The sequence below is a fragment of the Bombina bombina genome, chromosome 11, assembly GCF_027579735.1.
Source record: "Bombina bombina isolate aBomBom1 chromosome 11, aBomBom1.pri, whole genome shotgun sequence".
Classification (NCBI taxonomy): Eukaryota; Metazoa; Chordata; class Amphibia; order Anura; family Bombinatoridae; genus Bombina; species Bombina bombina.
In genome coordinates, this window is record NC_069509.1 from 164,495,664 (window position 1) to 164,515,039 (window position 19,376).

General features: G+C 36.3%; 2 protein-coding genes across 2 annotated transcripts in view; one reads left to right on the forward strand and one right to left on the reverse strand.

Moving 5' to 3' along the window:
* The window catches only part of KNOP1 (lysine rich nucleolar protein 1), a 32,522-nt gene extending 26,972 nt beyond the window's left edge, over positions 1-5,550 (reverse strand). Inside the window, exon 1 of the mRNA XM_053695210.1 lies at positions 5,483-5,550. The gene's annotated coding sequence lies outside the window, so the exon portion shown is untranslated. The remainder of the gene's footprint in view (positions 1-5,482) is intronic.
* Positions 5,551-5,604: 54 nt separating this feature from the next.
* Positions 5,605-19,376, forward strand: part of IQCK (IQ motif containing K) — a 113,829-nt gene continuing 100,057 nt past the window's right edge. The window contains exons 1-4 of the mRNA XM_053695214.1: positions 5,605-5,656; positions 14,973-15,040; positions 16,103-16,199; positions 17,196-17,293. Coding sequence (XP_053551189.1) covers positions 5,605-5,656; positions 14,973-15,040; positions 16,103-16,199; positions 17,196-17,293 — 315 coding nt within the window. The remainder of the gene's footprint in view (positions 5,657-14,972; positions 15,041-16,102; positions 16,200-17,195; positions 17,294-19,376) is intronic.

The following is a 19,376-nucleotide window of genomic DNA, read 5'->3' on the forward strand; positions in this document are numbered from 1 at the left end:
TCAGGGAGGTTGGGGGCTAAAGGGGGATCTTACACAGCAGCATATGTAAATATGCTAAAAAAAAAATAATAATTCAAAGATACCCTTTTATTTTAGTACTGGCAGACTTTCTGCCAGTACTTAAGATGGCGGGGACAATTGTGGGGTGGGGGAGGGAAGAGAGCTGTTTGGGAGGGATCAGGGGGTGGGATGTGTCAGGTGGGAGGCTGATCTCTACACTAAAGCTAAAATTAACCCTGCAAGCTCCCTACAAACTACCTAATTAACCCCTTCACTGCTAGCCATAATACACGTGTGGTGCGCAGCAGCATTTAGCGGCCTTCTAATTACCAAAAAGCAACGCCAAAGTCATATATGTCTGCTATTTCTGAACAAAGGGTATCCCAGAGAAGCATTTACAACCATTTGTACAATAATTGCACAAGCTGTTTGTAAATAATTTCAGTGAGAAACCTAAAATTGTGAAAAATGTAACGTTTTTTTTAATTTGATCGCATTTGGCGGTGAAATGGTGGCATGAAATATACCAAAATGGGCCTAGATCAATACTTTGGGTTGTCTTCTAAAAAAAAAATATATATACATGTCAAGGGATATTCAGGTATCCTGAGAGATATCAGTGTTCCAATGTAACTAGCGCTAATTTTGAAAAAAAGTGGTTTGGAAATAGCAAAGTGCTACTTGCACTTATTGCCCTATAACTTGCAAAAAAGCAAAGAACATGTAAACATTGGGTATTTCTAAACTCAGGACAAAATTAAGAAACTATTCAGAATGGGTGTTTTTTGGTGGTATTAGATGTGTAACAGATTTTGGGGGTCAAAGTTAGAAAAAGTGTGTTTTTTTCCAATTTTTCCTCATATTTTATAAAACATTTTTTATAAAAAATTATAAGACATGATGAAAATAATGGTATCTTTTGAAAGTGCATTTAGTGGCAAGAAAAACGGTATATAATATGTGTGGGTACAGTAAATGAGTAAGAGGAAAATTACAGCTAAACACAAACACCGCAGAAATGTAAAAATAGCCCTGGTCCCAAACGGACAGAAAATGGAAAAGTGCTGTGGTCCTTAAGGGGATAAAGGGACATTAAACTCAATTTTGTTTCTTTCATGATTCAGATAGAGCGTGCAATTTTAAACAACTTTCCAATTTACTATTATTATAAAATGTGCTTTGTTCTCTTGGTATCCTTTGTTAAAGAGTAAACCTAGGTAGGCTGATAGGAGCTCAGGAGTGTGCATGTATCTTTAGCATTTTACTGGAGCAATGTTTGCAACTATGTATAACACTGCTATAAACTTTTGATCATAGAAGTAAATTGGAAAGTTGTTTAAAATGCCAAGAGAACAAAGTAAATTTGATAATTAAAGTCAACTAAACAAGAATCTGAATCATAAAAAGTTTTTTTTTTTTTTACTTTTATGCCCCGTTAAAATAAATCCTATGGCAATATGGAATTAACATTGATTGAGAAAACGAATTCTGTTTATCTTTTAAAATAATTTAGGAAACTGAAGTTACAGCAATCTAGCAAAGCAACTTCAATGCTTCTGTGAGAGTGAACTAAGGAAGTAAATCTAAGTTTTATAATGATTTTGGAAGTCACAATCATCTATTCCATGTGTTTATAATAGAACACTGGATTTTCGTAGTATTATAGACAGGCTCTGATACAGACTGAGTAACAAATCATGAAATGTTAAAAATTAGCACATATGGCCTTTTTGATATTCAATTTAATCATTTTAGAGATAGTCTAGAGCAGGGGTCAGCAACCTTGGCTCTCCAAATGTTTTAGAACTACAGTTCCCATAATGCTTAGGCAGCTTAAAACCACTTAAAGGGACAGTATCCACCAATTTTCATTTAACTGCATGTAATAGACACTACTTTAAAGAATAATATGCACAGATACTGATCTAAAATTTTAAAAACTTACTTAGAAGCTCCAAGTTTAGCACTGTTGATTAGATAAGCAGGAACACCCAGGGAAAGTGGCTAAATTGCAGACCCCCCACCCCCTGCATATGAAAAGACAGATTATACAAACAGAAGCCAGCTTGGTTAGGAGTCTGACAATCTGCACAATACTATTAAAAAATATCAAAACTATACATTGTTACAAAAACACTTCCAGTTGGGCTATATAAATGGATCATCTACAAAACATTTATGCAAAGAAAAATTTGGTGTATAATGGCCCTTTAAGCATCATGGAGAGAATTTCCCATGATGCTTAGGCAGCTTAAAGACACTTAAAGGATTACTTTCTGTTATAATTTTTAAGCTAAACAACTAACATATTAAAGTTAATAAACATTAATTAAAACCTACTGACCTATATTTTCTCCAAAACGAAGTTTCATAACGTTCTAAAAGTTATATCTTTTATTCGCCGATGATGTCACGTTATCCTGCCCACTATTTTCAGCACTGCATGTTCAAAATACTTAAACCAATAACTTTGTGTTTAAAGCGCCATTTTGAAACCTAGTTATTGTAAACGGATTGGTACAGAGCAAAGGATACCCACGGGGTGGGTTTGGAAAACAATTCAATTTGCAGACAAGATTTCTGACATACGGTAGAGATATGTTAATGAAATGCTATTGATAAAAAGTGTATTTGGGGTAGTTAGTAACAGGCATAGAAAATATTTACTTACAGTGGCCCTTTAAGCATCATGGAAAATGTAGTGCTAACACAACTGGAGAGCCACGGTTGCAGACCCCTAGACTAGAGCAGTAATGGCAAACTTTGGCATTCCAGATGTTCAGAACTACATTTCCAATGATGCTCCTCAAGACTTCAGAGTTCTAAGCATCATGTGAAATGTAGTTCTGAACATTTTTTAAAGTAAAAACCTCTTACTTTGCATGATTCTGTGTTATTACAACTATGTTCTTTACCAAGGTAAGTAAAAGAAGTAATATATCAGATGTCTGTCACGATTTTATTAATTCTATAGAACATCCATTGTGTGTCAGAACTTCATTATTACTAAAACTCTACTGCACATATATAGTTACATTCCAATAGAGATTACTATAGAATATGTCACAGTATTGGCATATTGTACACTAAGACTAAGCATAAGGGTATAGTTGCAGGGTAATCCAATGCAGTATGGGAATGGTTTGGTCATAAATTGCTATCTAATATGTTTACAAGATTATTTGAGATATATATGGGAGATATAAGGTAAGAATGAAAAGCAATTTGCTAGCAAGCAGCTGGGCAACACTATTAACAAGTAGGTAACAAAACCAAAAGAAGTGTGCAGACAGAGTGGTTTGGGAGATGCAGTCTGTCACTGACTGTTTAACCACAAGCCCCTGCATATATATTTAGTTATATATATATATATATATATATATATATATATATATATATATATATATATATATATTTTTTTTTTTTTTTTTTTAATAAAGCTTTACACACACATACAGTGGATATAAAAAGTCTACACACCCCCTGTTAAAATGTCAGATTTCTGTGATGTAAAAAAATGAGACAAAGATAAATCATTTCAGAACTTTTTCCACCTTTAATGTGACCTATAAACCGTACAACTCAATTGAAAAACAAACTGAAAAATACAACTAAAATAATATGGTTGCATAAGTGTGAACACCATTTTATAACTGGGGATGTAGTTGTGTTCAGAATTAAGCAATCACATTCAAAATCTTGTTAAATAGGAGTAAGTACACACCTGTCATCATTTAAAGGGCCTCTGATTAACCCCAAATAAAGTTCAGCTGTTCTAGTAGGTCTTTCCTGACATTTTGTTAGTCGCATCCTACAGCAAAACCCATGGTCCGCAGAGAGCTTCTAAAGCATCAGAGGGATCTCATTGTTAAAAGGTATCAGTCAGGAGAAGGGTACAAAAGAATTTCCAAGGCATTAGATATACCATGGAACACAGTGAAGAAAATATGGTGCAACAGTGACATTACCAAGAACTGGATGTCCCTCCAAAATTGATGAAAAGAAAGAAAACTGGTCTGGGAGGCTGCCAAGAGGCCTACAGCACTATTAAAGGAGCTGCAGGAATATCTGGCAAGTACTGGCTGTGTGGTACATGTGACAACAATCACCCGTATTCGTCTGGGCTATGGGGTAGAGTGGCAAGACGGAAGCCTTTTCTTACACAAAAAAAAAAAACATCCAAGCCCGGCTAAATTTTGCAAAAACACATCTGAAGTTTCCTAAAAGCATGTTGCAAAAGGTGTTCTGGTCTGATGAAACCCAAGTTGAACTTTTTGGCCATAATTCCAAAAGATATGTTTGGCGCAAAAACAACACTGCACATCACCAAAAAGAACACCATACCCACAGTGAAGCATGGTGGTGTCAGCATCATGCTTTGGGGCTGTTTTTCTTCAGCTGGAACTGGGGCCTTAGTCAAGGTAGAGGGAATTATGAACAGTTCCAAATACCAGATAATATTGGCACAAAACCTTCAGGCTTCTGCTAGAAAGCTGAACATGAAGAGGAACTTCATCTTTCAGCATGACAACGACCCAAAGCATACATCCAAATCAACAAAGGAATGGCTTCACCAGAAGAAGATTAAAGTTTTGGGATGGCCCAGACCTGAATCCAATTCAAAATCTGTGGGGTGATCTGAAGAGGGCTGTGCACAGGAGATGCCCTCGTAATCTGACAGATTTGGAGTGTTTTTGCAAAGAAGAGTGGGCAAATCTTGCCAAGTGAAGATGTGCCATGCTGAAAAACTCATACCCAAAAAGACTGAGTGCTGTAATAAAATCAAAAGTTGCTTCAATAAAGTATTAGTTTAAGGGTGTTCACACTTATGCAACCATATCTTATTTTTTATTTATTTCCCTTTACCTAAAAGATTTCAGTTTGTTTTTCAATTGAATTGTACAGTTTATAGGTCACATTAAAGGTGGAAAAAGTTCTGAAATGATTTCTTTGTCTCATTTTTTTACATCACAGAAACCTGACTTTTTAACAGGGGTGTGTAGACTTTTTATATCCAGTGTGTGTGTGTGTACTGTATGTGTGTACTGTATGTGTATGTGTGTACTGTATGTGTGTATATATATATATAGAATCACACACACATATATAGCTCTCGCTCTCTCTATCTATCTATCTATATATATATATGTGTGTGTGTGATAAAGGCAGCAGGATTTTATCAGTAAAAATAAAATAGGTCTTTTATTTGATATTCATTTTAAACATAATTGGTGCAGGGAGTAGAAGAGTGATCTGCCGCTTCCATAACAGCCCTATAACTTGCTTTCACCCTCTTTACAGCAACATCTAGCTATATTTACACAGCAGCTGTGTGCAGTTCCCCCTATTTTACGACACACACAGCACTCTCTCTAGTACCTGGCTTTAGGACAAGCTCTTTTAGACTTTGCACGAGCCTAGTGTGTGACAAGTAACCTAAGTGACACAGTATTAGGGCCATTAGCCCATCTTGCAAGCCTACCTATTTCTCACGTGCTGCTTCCTACTCCTGGCCCGGAAGTCAACTTCCGCGTGTCGGCCACACTGAACTCTGGGTAAGCGGCCACTGTGTACACGTTGTCATAGCAACCACAGGAGCTTCAAATGAAGTTCAGAGCTGCTGCTATGGCCGCTGATGGAGAGAGAGTTATACACGGTGTGTGGTATAATAATAATATTAAATAATGTGCAGTGAGACATCGGGACTACTGTTATTAATACAATTTAATGTCACAGTCTTATAACTTGGTTTAATACAATACAATGGTTGTACGATTTATAGACTGATTGTGTGCTCGTGGGATGATATAGCTATTGTATTATATATAATATAGACTGAGGGTTCAACATCCTGGTGTATATCTAGCGAAAATTAAAATCATGTTTGTACCTGTGATACTGCAGTATACATGCTTGTACATCAGGGATACTACAGTATATGCTTGTACATCAGGGATACTACAGTATATGCTTGTACATCAGGGATACTACAGTATACAGTGCACGCTTGTACATCAGGGATACTACAGTATACAGTACACGCTTGTATATCAGGGATACTACAGTATACAGTACACGCTTGTACATCAGGGATACTACAGTATACAGTACACGCTTGTACATCAGGGATACTACAATATACAGTACACGCTTGTACATCAGGGATACTACAATATACAGTACACGCTTGTACATCAGGGATACTACAGTATACAGTACACGCTTGTACATCAGGGATACTGCAGTATACAGTACACGCTTGTACATCAGGGATACTACAGTATACAGTACACGCTTGTACATCAGGGATACTGCAGTATACAGTACACGCTTGTACATCAGGGATACTGCAGTATACAGTACACGCTTGTACATCAGGGATACTACAGTATACAGTACACGCTTGTACATCAGGGATACTGCAGTATACAGTACACGCTTGTACATCAGGGATACTACAGTATACAGTACACGCTTGTACATCAGGGATACTGCAGTATACAGTACACGCTTGTACATCAGGGATACTGCAGTATACAGTACATGCTTGTACATCAGGGATACTTCAGCATACAGTAGTACATGCTTGTACATCAGGGATACTGCAGTATACAGTACACGCTTGTAAATCAGGGATACTACAGTATACAGTACACGCTTGTACATCAGGGATACTACAATATACAGTACACGCTTGTACATCAGGGATACTACAATATACAGTACACGCTTGTACATCAGGGATACTGCAGTATACAGTACATGCTTGTACATCAGGGAGACTGCAGCATACAGTACATGCTTGTACATCAGGGAGACTGCAGTATACAGTACATGCTTGTACATCAGGGAGACTGCAGTATACAGTACATGCTTGCACATCAGGGATACTACAGTATACAGTACATGCTTGCACATCAGGGATACTTCAGCATACAGTACATGCTTGTACATCAGGGATACTGCAGTATACAGTACATGCTTGTACATCAGGGATACTGCAGTATACAGTACATGCTTGTACATCAGGAATACTGCAGTATACAGTACATGCTTGTACATCAGGGATACTGCAGCATACAGTACATGCTTGTACATCAGGGATACTGCAGTATACAGTACATGCTTGTACATCAGGAATACTGCAGTATACAGTACATGCTTGTACATCAGGGATACTGCAGCATACAGTACATGCTTGTACATCAGGGATACTGCAGCATACAGTACATGCTTGTACATCAGGGATACTGCAGCATACAGTACATGCTTGTACATCAGGAATACTGCAGTATATATGATAATTGACTGGTAGGCAAAACAGTAATATTGGTGAAGAGAGATGCAATACACTTTGTTAGATGCCACAGAGATAAAGATGACTTCTCTGTGTTCTGGGTAAGGTCAGTAACCTTGCTAGGCTCTTGTATAAAGGTCTGGGGAGGACTTTAGTAGACTAAAAACAGGCCAAAAGGAAGGTTATAAAAGTTGTACATGATCTTAAAAGGTTTATTAAAGGGCTGTTATAGCGATAAAATGAAGTTCTCTAATTCGTTAGAGCATGTAATTTTATCACTAGTGACACTGCAAAACTATGTGTTTAACCCCCATAAAAAGGGTTAAATTCATACTTAAAGTACCACTCAGGACCCGCTGAACACTGCTGCTCCAAAGTGGAAACTGCCAACAGTGCTAGTTGCACCAGCCTACTGATTGGATCATCAGTACTTTAACTTTGTGTTTAACCCATATAGCTTTGCAATGTCACAAGTGATAAAATCACATGCTCTAACAAATTAAAAATTGTATTTTTTTAAATTTTTTACTCCCTCTAAAGTAGCTGATGTGTACCCTGCATACTTGAGAATACTGACCCTGCAACAATCTACTCAGTGATTGCTTGATCTGTCCCTAAATGCCCACAGCAAATGGGATTAGATAAATTTAACAAGGGGAGTGTCCTGCCTTGGACTTGTCTGATACAGCAAAGCAATTTTTGCTAACAAAAGGATAGTTTCAAATACTTATAAAACAGGGCTTGAGAAACCCAGGAGCCAGGGAGCCACTGACTCCTAGAATTTTACCCCTTGTAACTTTTTGGGTTATTCTCCATATATCTTTATACAAATATCACTGTCTGGCTCCTAAATTTTAAACAGATTTGTCGACCCCTATAAAATATAAAACAAATGAGATGGAGCACTTAGCTTGAGCCCATAGCTGTAAAACATTGTTATTTTGTCTGCCTAATCCCACTGCTTATCATCTACCATATGAAAAAGTTTGGGTCTACGGTGGACATTGGCTGTGCTATTTATTTATATAAAAACTATACAGTTAATCAATTGGATGCCAATCCAGTGGGTTACAGCTGTTTCAGGCATCACAGGGGTTAATATAATTATCTGAGGCTAAAAGACCTTCATCCATGGTACTGATTGTGGAGGTCACAATATTTTACCCTCTGCAACGCTGTGGCAATGAAAATTTTAGGCACTGCATCTGAGCACTGAAGTATTCATTTCAATATTTTGTTCCTGGTCCTAGTGTTAGTCTATCCTGAATCCAAGATAAACCTGGCTGCTATTGCACAATACACGTGAGATATTGTACTGTTCTGCTCGCTTATCTTAGCAAACGCATCAACTCATCAATTCAGATTCAGTTTTTGGCATGATAAAGAGTTTGTATTCCAAATTCAGAAATAATATGTGTAAAATGGTTTTGTGATGGTTCTTGATAAAGGCCTTGTTTAAGGCTGAAACGCGTTTGAAACTTTATTTGCGGCTTAGGTTTCCTATGATGTCCACTTCCAGGGGGTCTGGTAAACCTTATTCACTGAGCACATGGCATTGGTCACTATAACCAACTGTATTGCACTATTTTTTTCTTCTTTCCTTTTAGGTATACCATCGGATTTAAACTTTGGATTCACTATTATTTTTATATTTTTTCTTTATCCCTATTTTTATTTTTGAGATATCAATTGTAAAAGGATTACTTGCATCATTGTCACTTCTGGGACATCACATAAGTATATTTATCCAACTACTTGCCTGAATTGCTAGCGTCGGATTCGAAAATTATATCTGGTGATTTCCCAAAAATAGCTCTCCCTTTCCAGGCTTCCATATGACAAAGCCACCAGGAGAGTTGTTTTTGAACTTTTTTCGACAGCGTAATATTGTGAGCATATGAAAAAACACAACAAAAATAAATTTTGTAGCATTGAAGGGCGCGATAATGGAGGGGGGCTGGAAAAATAGCTTGGATTGAGGATGAAAATAACCCTACAATCTGGGCTGGAGAGCGAAGGGGATTAGAAGTTTTCTTTAAGACATATGAAATCTCTTTCTTGATGTTTTTTTATTTTGTCTGAAGGAAGACTGAGTGTAGATATCATGGTATCTATTAACCCATTTGTGCGGGTTAAAATCCTAGGAAGGTAAGAGAATGGGTAGAAGTGAACACTGGAGGAGAGAAATGGTTGTAGATAGACGAAGGAAAAGAACAGTTGAATCTTATCATATATTAAGAGAATATTGTCTAGATAAATCATTCAACAAATTCTTCTTAAACGTAACCAGGCTACAACTGGTTTCAGTATTGTTTGGTAAAAATCCATGGGGCTGGGAAAAGGCTGAAAGGAAGGCCTGTAAATTGCCAAAGTTGAGGAAAGTCGTGGTCTGGGTGAATTGGAACTCTAAAGTAAGTGTCCTTAAGGTCTTGATAAAGGTCAGTGGATGACCGAAACGCGTCGACTGGTGAGTGACATTCTGATATTATTAATTTTAAAAAAACCATCTACACTATTGTTATTTTTCTTTTTGGCAGAAGGACTTTCATCTGCAACAAGTTGTATCTATTTTTGAAGACACACTAGTTCCCTCAACTTTGGAGGAAAACTCCCACACCCACATTTAACATTCGTTTGGATTGTGTGACTAACCAACACCAATTTGAACAGACTTCCTTCTTTTTTACCACTTGCTTTTTGGTTTTATAATCGTTTTTCACCGGATACATGTTTTATCATTTTTTATCATTTTTTTGCACCCCACCGGATATATTTTCACCATTTGTGGAAACTGTTGATCCACTTTTTATTGACATTTTCACGAACACAGTTTGGACTTCCTTTTGGGAAACATTTTGAATATAATTTTTGTTTACACTGTTCTCTGCTTATCCTTTTTTTTTTTTTTTTTTTTTTTTTTTGAGCAGTTTTTTCACATTTTCAAATATTGTTTTATTTGTTAAAGTTTATATATTTTGTCTTTTGTAAATCACGAATTTGAGTTTGACACATATTTTCTACCAACCTGCTTATCTATTGTATATGCTTCTTAATACTAGGAAAACACCTTTTTAATACTAGGTAAACACCTTTCATCCACAGACATCAGTTATATATTACACTGCTGTATCACGCCCATAGGCTGACACAATCGACTTTTCTTTCTATATAATTTTTGTATTGTAATTTTGTCATCCCTTGTAAAATCTTGGATCCTTGATTATTTGTTTTTAATGTAACATTGTTTTAAACCAACATTGTTTTATATTTTTATACTGTTTTAAATTGTTTATTGCAATAAAGTGTCTTAAACGTCACATTGTTCTAAAACCTTTACTTGATTAACACTCAAAGTATACCACCCAGACCCTGCCAGTGCTGTTTGGCGCTTTGATATTATTTCTTCTGATTCTCCATACACTTCTGACCGCTAGAGGTCAATATATTAGAGCTAAGGGTCTTTTATATTGTAGGCGCTCAGTGATACATCCCATGGTCTAAACAAACTAAAAAGTCTTTGTCTTGGAGACATCACTGAAGAGCAGAATCCCTTCTATTTTTAAGTCACAAGGCGTTTAGTGTTCTTAAGTTTATTACAGGGCAGAATGAACCATTTTTCTTTGTTTACTAGAAATAACTTTGCTGATAAAGATGGAATTTGAGTTTTGAACTTTCTCTACTGCTTGTTTGGAAATCATTTCAGAGTTTATTGTAGCCTGATCTTGAGCACTGAAAGGGATAGGGTGAGGAAGAGAGTATTGAATTTGGTTGGTTATAAAATCTATTAAGACACCTGATGTTCTAAGTGTTCACTTGTGATAAAATAACTGTAGTCTGCCACCCACTTTTTGGGGGGAATAGTGAAGGGGAGAAAAAATGTTGCTTACTTGCATAGGATCTTCTGAGAAATCTTGTTCTGGAGATTCTGGTGTTTCTATATCTCCCTCGTGAGGGGAAACATTTTGGTTGTTCGTCTGAGGTTGTATGTTTTGGAAATGGGAACGACTTGTGGAGGGATGACGTCCGTAAGGGTGTCCCCTGTCTTTTCCGGCCCTTTGGAAAAGACGTTAATCTTAATAGAGAGATTTTTTTTTAATTGAAGATTTGGCTTTAGATAGAGCGGTGAATGTGTTCACGTAGGAATTCATTTTTAATGTAGTTTTCACTAAAAAGAAGGCCATGTGCATCTGAACCAAGTTCTATAGATGCATAGTCTGCAACTTTAGAGTCTAGGCATTTCCCAGAAAGCATATTGCTCTTTGTACCCATTTGCATATATCAGATGGGTCTAAAGGGGATTGGTCACTGACTGCTTGATCTTGGGGCCAGTGGCATCAAGTCATTTTTACTGGCTTTCCTTAAGGTATCTGTCAGTACCTCTTTTAATACTAGTTCCAGGAGAATTAATACATTTAATGAGATGAGGATCTATATCCGGAGTGATTTGGCAATTATTGGCGAGTGATGGTCTTGGGCATTCAGCTTTAAGATAGCCCTGACCTCTTTGGGGAGAGGGTCTCTTATATAACAATTGACATATTCTGCAATATTAGGGGCACGTAACCAGACAAAAGACTTAAAATCATAAATGTAATTTGGTCTGAATAGGGGTTTGCCGCAAGAATCATAGAATATGGGGGGGGTTGGGGGATTTTTTTTGACTTTGTAAGTGAAATCATCTGAAATTCAGCTATCAGAATTATCTTTAGAATAATCAGAAAATCTGGCTTTTTAGGTAAGCTTGAATCAGGGTTATCAATGGGAGGATGATAAGAGATTAGCATCTTTATTCAAATAAACTGAATCAGAGTCATGTGCCTGATATGTGCTGCAGGCGTACAGCTTGGGTGCTTAAAGGGATATTCTAGTCAAAAGGAATCCTTCATGATTCAGGTAGACCAGGTCATTTTAAGCAACTTTCTAATTTACTCCTTATATCAAATTTTCTTTGTTTTCTTGGTATTCTTATTTGATAAAGCAAGAATGAAAGCTTAGGAGCCGGCCCATTTTGGTAAATGTAGCCACCAATCAGCAAGCGCTCCCCAGGTGCTGAACCAAAAACGGACCGGCTCCTAAGCTTACATTCCAGCTTTTTCAAATAGAAGATACCAAGAGAACAAAAAAAATTGATATTAGGAATAAATTAGAAAGTTGCATGCTGTATCTGAATCATGAAAGAAAAAAAATGGGTTTATATCCCTTTAAGGAATGTAAGCTTAAAATGATCATTGTCTGAATAATATAGGCTAACATTGGCGGAAGATCTCCTAATTGGTGAAACAAGTGATTCCTTTTTAGCAGCCACTTTCTCTGTTTTTCTGTTTGTTAAATGGTCAGATTTATATATTTATGTGTGTGTGTAAGTATATACTGTATATATATATTTATGTATGTGTGTGTGTGTAAGTATATACTGTATATATATATATATATATATATATATATATATATATATATATACAGGGAGTGCAGAATTATTAGGCAAATGAGTATTTTGACCACATCATCCTCTTTATGCATGTTGTCTTACTCCAAGCTGTATAGGCTCGAAAGCCTACTACCAATTAAGCATATTAGGTGATGTGCATCTCTGTAATGAGAAGGGGTGTGGTCTAATGACATCAACACCCTATATCAGGTGTGCATAATTATTAGGCAACTTCCTTTCCTTTGGCAAAATGGGTCAAAAGAAGGACTTGACAGGCTCAGAAAAGTCAAAAATAGTGAGATATCTTGCAGAGGGATGCAGCACTCTTAAAATTGCAAAGCTTCTGAAGCGTGATCATCGAACAATCAAGCGTTTCATTCAAAATAGTCAACAGGGTCGCAAGAAGCGTGTGGAAAAACCAAGGCGTAAAATAACTGCCCATGAACTGAGAAAAGTCAAGCGTGCAGCTGCCAAGATGCCACTTGCCACCAGTTTGGCCATATTTCAGAGCTGCAACATCACTGGAGTGCCCAAAAGCACAAGGTGTGCAATACTCAGAGACATGGCCAAGGTAAGAAAGGCTGAAAGACGACCACCACTGAACAAGACACACAAGCTGAAACGTCAAGACTGGGCCAAGAAATATCTCAAGACTGATTTTTCTAAGGTTTTATGGACTGATGAAATGAGAGTGAGTCTTGATGAGCCAGATGGATGGGCCCGTGGCTGGATTGGTAAAGGGCAGAGATCTCCAGTCCGACTCAGACGCCAGCAAGGTGGAGGTGGAGTACTGGTTTGGGCTGGTATCATCAAAGATGAGCTTGTGGGGCCTTTTCGGGTTGAGGATGGAGTCAAGCTCAACTCCCAGTCCTACTGACAGTTTCTGGAAGACACCTTCTTCAAGCAGTGGTACAGGAAGAAGTCTGCATCCTTCAAGAAAAACATGATTTTCATGCAGGACAATGCTCCATCACACGCGTCCAAGTACTCCACAGCGTGGCTGGCAAGAAAGGGTATAAAAGAAGAAAATCTAATGACATGGCCTCCTTGTTCACCTGATCTGAACCCCATTGAGAACCTGTGGTCCATCATCAAATGTGAGATTTACAAGGAGGGAAAACAGTACACCTCTCTGAACAGTGTCTGGGAGGCTGTGGTTGCTGCTGCACGCAATGTTGATGGTGAACAGATCAAAACACTGACAGAATCCATGGATGGCAGGCTTTTGAGTGTCCTTGCAAAGAAAGGTGGCTATATTGGTCACTGACTTGTTTTTGTTTTGTTTTTGAATGTCAGAAATGTATATTTGTGAATGTTGAGATGTTATATTGGTTTCACTGGTAAAAATAAATAATTGAAATGGGTATATATTTGTTTTTTGTTAAGTTGCCTAATAATTATGCACAGTAATAGTCACCTGCACACACAGATATCCCCCTAAAATAGCTAAAACTAAAAACTACTTCCAAAAATATTCAGCTTTGATATTAATGAGTTTTTTGGGTTCATTGAGAACATGGTTGTTGTTCAATAATAAAATTAATCCTCAAAAATACAACTTGCCTAATAATTCTGCATTCCCTGTATATATATTTATGTATGTATGTGTGTGTAAGTATATATATAGTATATATATATTTATTACTGGTCTCTGGTCTTGTAATACAATATTTGAGTTTAATGGCTATTTTATAAAAATGCACCTCAGCACACAAATGAGAGACCGCTTGTGACGTACCCGCTTTTTTTTTTTTACTTAGTTAAAGGGACACGAAACCCAATATTTTTCTTTCATTATTCAGATAGAGCATGCCATTTTAAACCAATTTCCATTTTACTTCTATTATCAAATGTGCTTCATTCTCATGGTATCCTTTTTTGCAGGAACAGCAATGCACTACTTGGGAGCTAGCTGAACACATCTAGTGAGCCAATAATAAGAGGCATATTTATATGCAGAAACCAACCAGCAGCTAGCTTCCAGTAGTGAATTGCTGATCCTGAACCTACCTAGATATGCTTTTCAACAATGGTTACCAAGAGAACAAAGCAAATTATGTGCCTTTAAGTGAAGATTATGTTTTAAAATGTATACTACAGCGTTACTCTTAAAAGTATATATTGTACGGTTCTAATGCAACCTCACAGAATTCATTTCTATCAACAGTATCATAAGAAAAATGATTGTTCCGGCAGAACATATCTTTCTACATTGTTTGTAATACTGATGTTGTTTTTTGTATTTAGAATATGATGAAAGGAAGTTGCGTTCCGTGCTGGCAGGTCTTAAATCACAAGAAAAATCAATAATTTCTGTAAGTACAAAACCAGCTGATTTATATAGTAGATCAAACACGGCTTGTTGTAAGCAGTAATTCCAAGTGATTCACCCTCCAGTCAGGGACTCTATGCGCCTATTTAATGTGTTTGTAGAAAAAAAACCAGCTTTGATTTTTGAAAATTAACTCTTGAACAGTGGTGAATTTGTCCTCTTAAGTTTTATTTATTTGTTTTTCTTCTCTAAATGGATGAAGAAGACAAATACAGGACATTGACCTACTGTATATGTATAATCCTATATTCTAAAAGGCCAAGTGTTTGTCTGAAGCCGTCATGCGCAGTAGAGACAAACACTTGGCCTTAGAAAGCGCACAGCTGATCGCACGCGCACCCACCCGACCTCGCACGCGCACCTCACAGCAGAGAGAGAGAGAGAGAGAAAAAAAAAAAAATACAAACAAACAACAAAGAAAGAAAGAAAGAAAAAAGAAATCTGACTGCACAACATGACCCGTGTGAACGGGCTTTAGGACTAGTATATGTATATTCTCCTTTGGGTAAAGCACTCACTATACCCTGGGTACACTTAAAACTAATGAGAAGGCATTCTCCAGGATTTAAAGGGACAGTCTACACCAGAATTTTTATTGTTTTAAAAGATAGATAATCCCTTTATTAACCATTCCTTAGTTTTGCATAACCAACACAGTTATATTAATACACTTTTTACGTCTGCAATTACCTTGTATCTAAGCCTCTGCAAACTGCCCCCTTATTTCAGTTCTTTTGACAGACTTGCATTTTAGCCAATCAGTGCTGGCTCCTAGGTAACTCCACGTGCGTGACCACAGTGTTACCTATATGACACACATGAACTAACACCACACAGTGGTGAAAAACTGTCAAAATGCATTTAGAAAAGAGGCGGCCTTCAAGGTCTAAGAAATTAGCATGTAAACCTCCACATTTATCACCTGACTTTATTAATAATACATGAGTTTGTTATTTGATGTTGACTAGACGGGAAACTCTGGAGTATCTTTGTAACAAACGCTTGCTTTGTATGGTTTCTAATGCATTTGTTTGTACATTTACAGGTCAAGGATAATCAGTGTTTCATTGCAGGAGATTGTTTAGCGGCTGATCCATTTATAACTGATTATTCGGCTACTGAGCTGCCTGATCCCAAGACATGTATGTGTTTTAGAATCCTTACTAGGTTTAAGGCCTAAAGTATTTATTATATTTAGATTATTTACATTTATGTTCTGCTTTCTCACAGAAAAAAACACACAGATCATTTTGAGATGACTTTTTTCTCTTTAATATGAATAGTGGTGGAAAAAAATCACAATATTTATTAGTTAAGGGAAAAAATGTACTAGTCCATTTAATGTTAAAGGGACATAAAAGGCTAAAATGCATTTAAAAGGATGCTTATCAATAAAAATAAACTAGACACAATTATGTATTCTGATCACAGATTATTTTGAGAATAGTATCTAGATGTATTTTTAAAAAATCATATTAGTTGTTTAAGTATTTAAAATATAAGTGTAAAAGTATAGTTTCTACATAGTACTTATTTCTTTAAAGTAACGGGCGCTGCCATGTTAATACTTAGGTTTCCTCTTATCTATCTCCTCTGCTTAGGACAATTATGGACAGATATAAGCTTGTAAAAGTAGTAAATGGGCTCAGAAAAAGAAAGAATACTTTTACTAGAAGCATTTTTACTTGTGCACGTGTTTAATTATATGCAGAAAAAAATATGCATTGCACTTTCATTATTATTTAACCTGCTTTTCCTGTAATTTACCTGTGTAAATTCTAGGTTTCCACTTTCCTCAGAGAGGCTGGAATTCATCCTGCCGTGTTCAGATTCTTGACTCTGCAACACTGTACACAGTGATTGATTAGTCAGTGCCAGAGCTCATTAATATTTGTTTCTAACTGATCACAGCAAAGCAGATAAGATAAATATGTATGAGGGGTTATGTCACCAGACTGCAAAACGATACAAAACAATTGTTTTAAATGCTTTAAAACATATTTAGTAAGTAGATTTTTGCAATGTGGTGCTAAATTGCTAATATATGCTATAAATAGATAAAACAATAATTTATTGCCCCTTTAAAAGTTTTTATGTTTGTAAAATTTTGTCACTGATATCCGATATTTAATGTTTAGGTTCTGCGCTGCAGTATTCGCAGAGCTACATATATCCAGTTTTACTGCCTGGAATAGAAGCAATGCTGACTGAAGCGAAAAAGGAGAGGTGCTTTCAAGTGAGTTTTTTCTTTGTTCGTAATTCAGGTTTTTATGATTTATGTGACATATAGATTTTTGCACCAAGAAAGCTTCAGTGTAGATTCACTAAGACTTTAAAATCTTTAGCTAAAAGGGACAGTCTAGTCAAAATTAAACTATCATGATTCAGATAGGGCATGCAATTTTAAACAACCTTCCATCAAATTTGCTTTGTTCTATTTGTATTCTTTGTTGTAAGCTAAATCTAGGTTGGCTCATATGCTAATTTCTAAGCTCCTGAAGGCCGCCTCTTAGTGCATTTTGACAGCTAGACATTGCTGATTCATGTGTGTCATATAGATAACATTGTCATTGTCAGAGAATCAAATCTGATTGGCTAAAATACAAGTCTGTCAAAAGAACTGAAATAAGAGGGAACGTTCTGCAGAGGCTTAGATACAAGGTAATCACAGACGTAAAAAGTATATTAATATAACAGTGCTGGTTATGCAAAACTGGGGAATGGGTAATAAAGGGATTATCTATCTTTTTAAATAATAAAAAAATCTGGAGTAGGCTGTTCCTTTAAGGTACAAGAAGCTTCACTATGTATTAACATAAATAACTGCAAAAAGGTACATTAAACAGTCACAGTACATATTTGTCTACATTACAAGTGGAGCTCAATAGATAACACATGGTACGTTATTTTGTGCTTAGCCTTACGTAATCAATAAAACGTGATTTGGTAGAAGTTATTTTTAATGCACCTGATACATAGTGTGCCCTATACTTTCAGTGGGAAGAAGTAGCTTAATTATTGCGCTAGTATTACAAGTTGTCGGTTAAATGACCAGTTAATACAGTAGATTTGCATCATCGACAAATGCATGCTAAACAGACAATGCAATAGCACTTAGTCTGAACTGCATATCAGTAGTAGATTTGTTCTGACAAGTTTCAGTTATGTCTATTTCCACTCTCCCTGTATCATGTGACAGCCATTAGCCAATGACAAACGCATATGTTTATTCTGGGAATTCTTGCACATGCTCAGTAGGAGCTGGTGACTCAAAAAGTGTAAATATAAAAAGACGGTGCACATTTTGTTAATGGAAGTAAATTGCAAAGTTGTTTACAATTGCTGCTCTATCTGATTCATGAAATTTAATTTTGACTCGACTGTTCCTTTAAATGGACATGAAACACAAATTTGTTCTTTTATGATTCACATAGAACATACAATTTTAAACAACTTTTTTCCAATTTACTTATATTACCAAATTTGCTTCATTCTCTTTGTATCTTTTGTTGAAGAAGCATCAATGCACTACTGGTACCTAGTTGAACATATCAGTTGAACCAATTACAAGAGGCATATACGTGCAGCCACCAACCAGAAGCTAGCTCCCAGAAGTGCATTGCTGCTCCTGTGCCTACCTAGGTATGCTTTTCAACAAAGGATACCAAGAGCACAAAGCAAATTAGAGAATAGAAGTAAATTGGAAAATTGTTTAAAATTGTTCTATCTGAATCATGCAAGAAAAATGGTTGAAAAACCACTTGCATTTTTGTGCTAAACTTATAATATGGCCTATTTTTGGGTATAGTGAACCACACACTCACAGAAGGCTTTAAAATAACAATATTTTTTTAAACAGTGCTGCTTCTTATATCATTTTTTTTTCTGCTCCCTCTGAGAGGATACAGAGCATCCTGCAAGATACAAAACCCTAACCCTGCAACATTCTACAGAGTGATTGCTTGATTAGTGTAGGAACACATTTATATCTTGCCACAGCAAAGAGATTAGAATCTAAATAAACAAATTGAAGAGGCTTGAAAGGGTTATGCAAAATGCAAATATGCTAAATATAATGATAGATATAAATGCTTTTAATGCATTTATTTTGTATGCAAACCTTTTGGAGCACAGCACTAAATTCTTGATATATATACTATGCATATATAAAAATCACTCTAATCCTCTCTTAAAGGGACAGTATACTGTACAATTGTTTTCCCCTTAATGTGTTTCCAATTCCTTTTTTTACCTGCTGCAGAGTATAAAGTGCATGAGTTTTGCTTGCATATTATATTAGATTTGTGTATATGAATTAG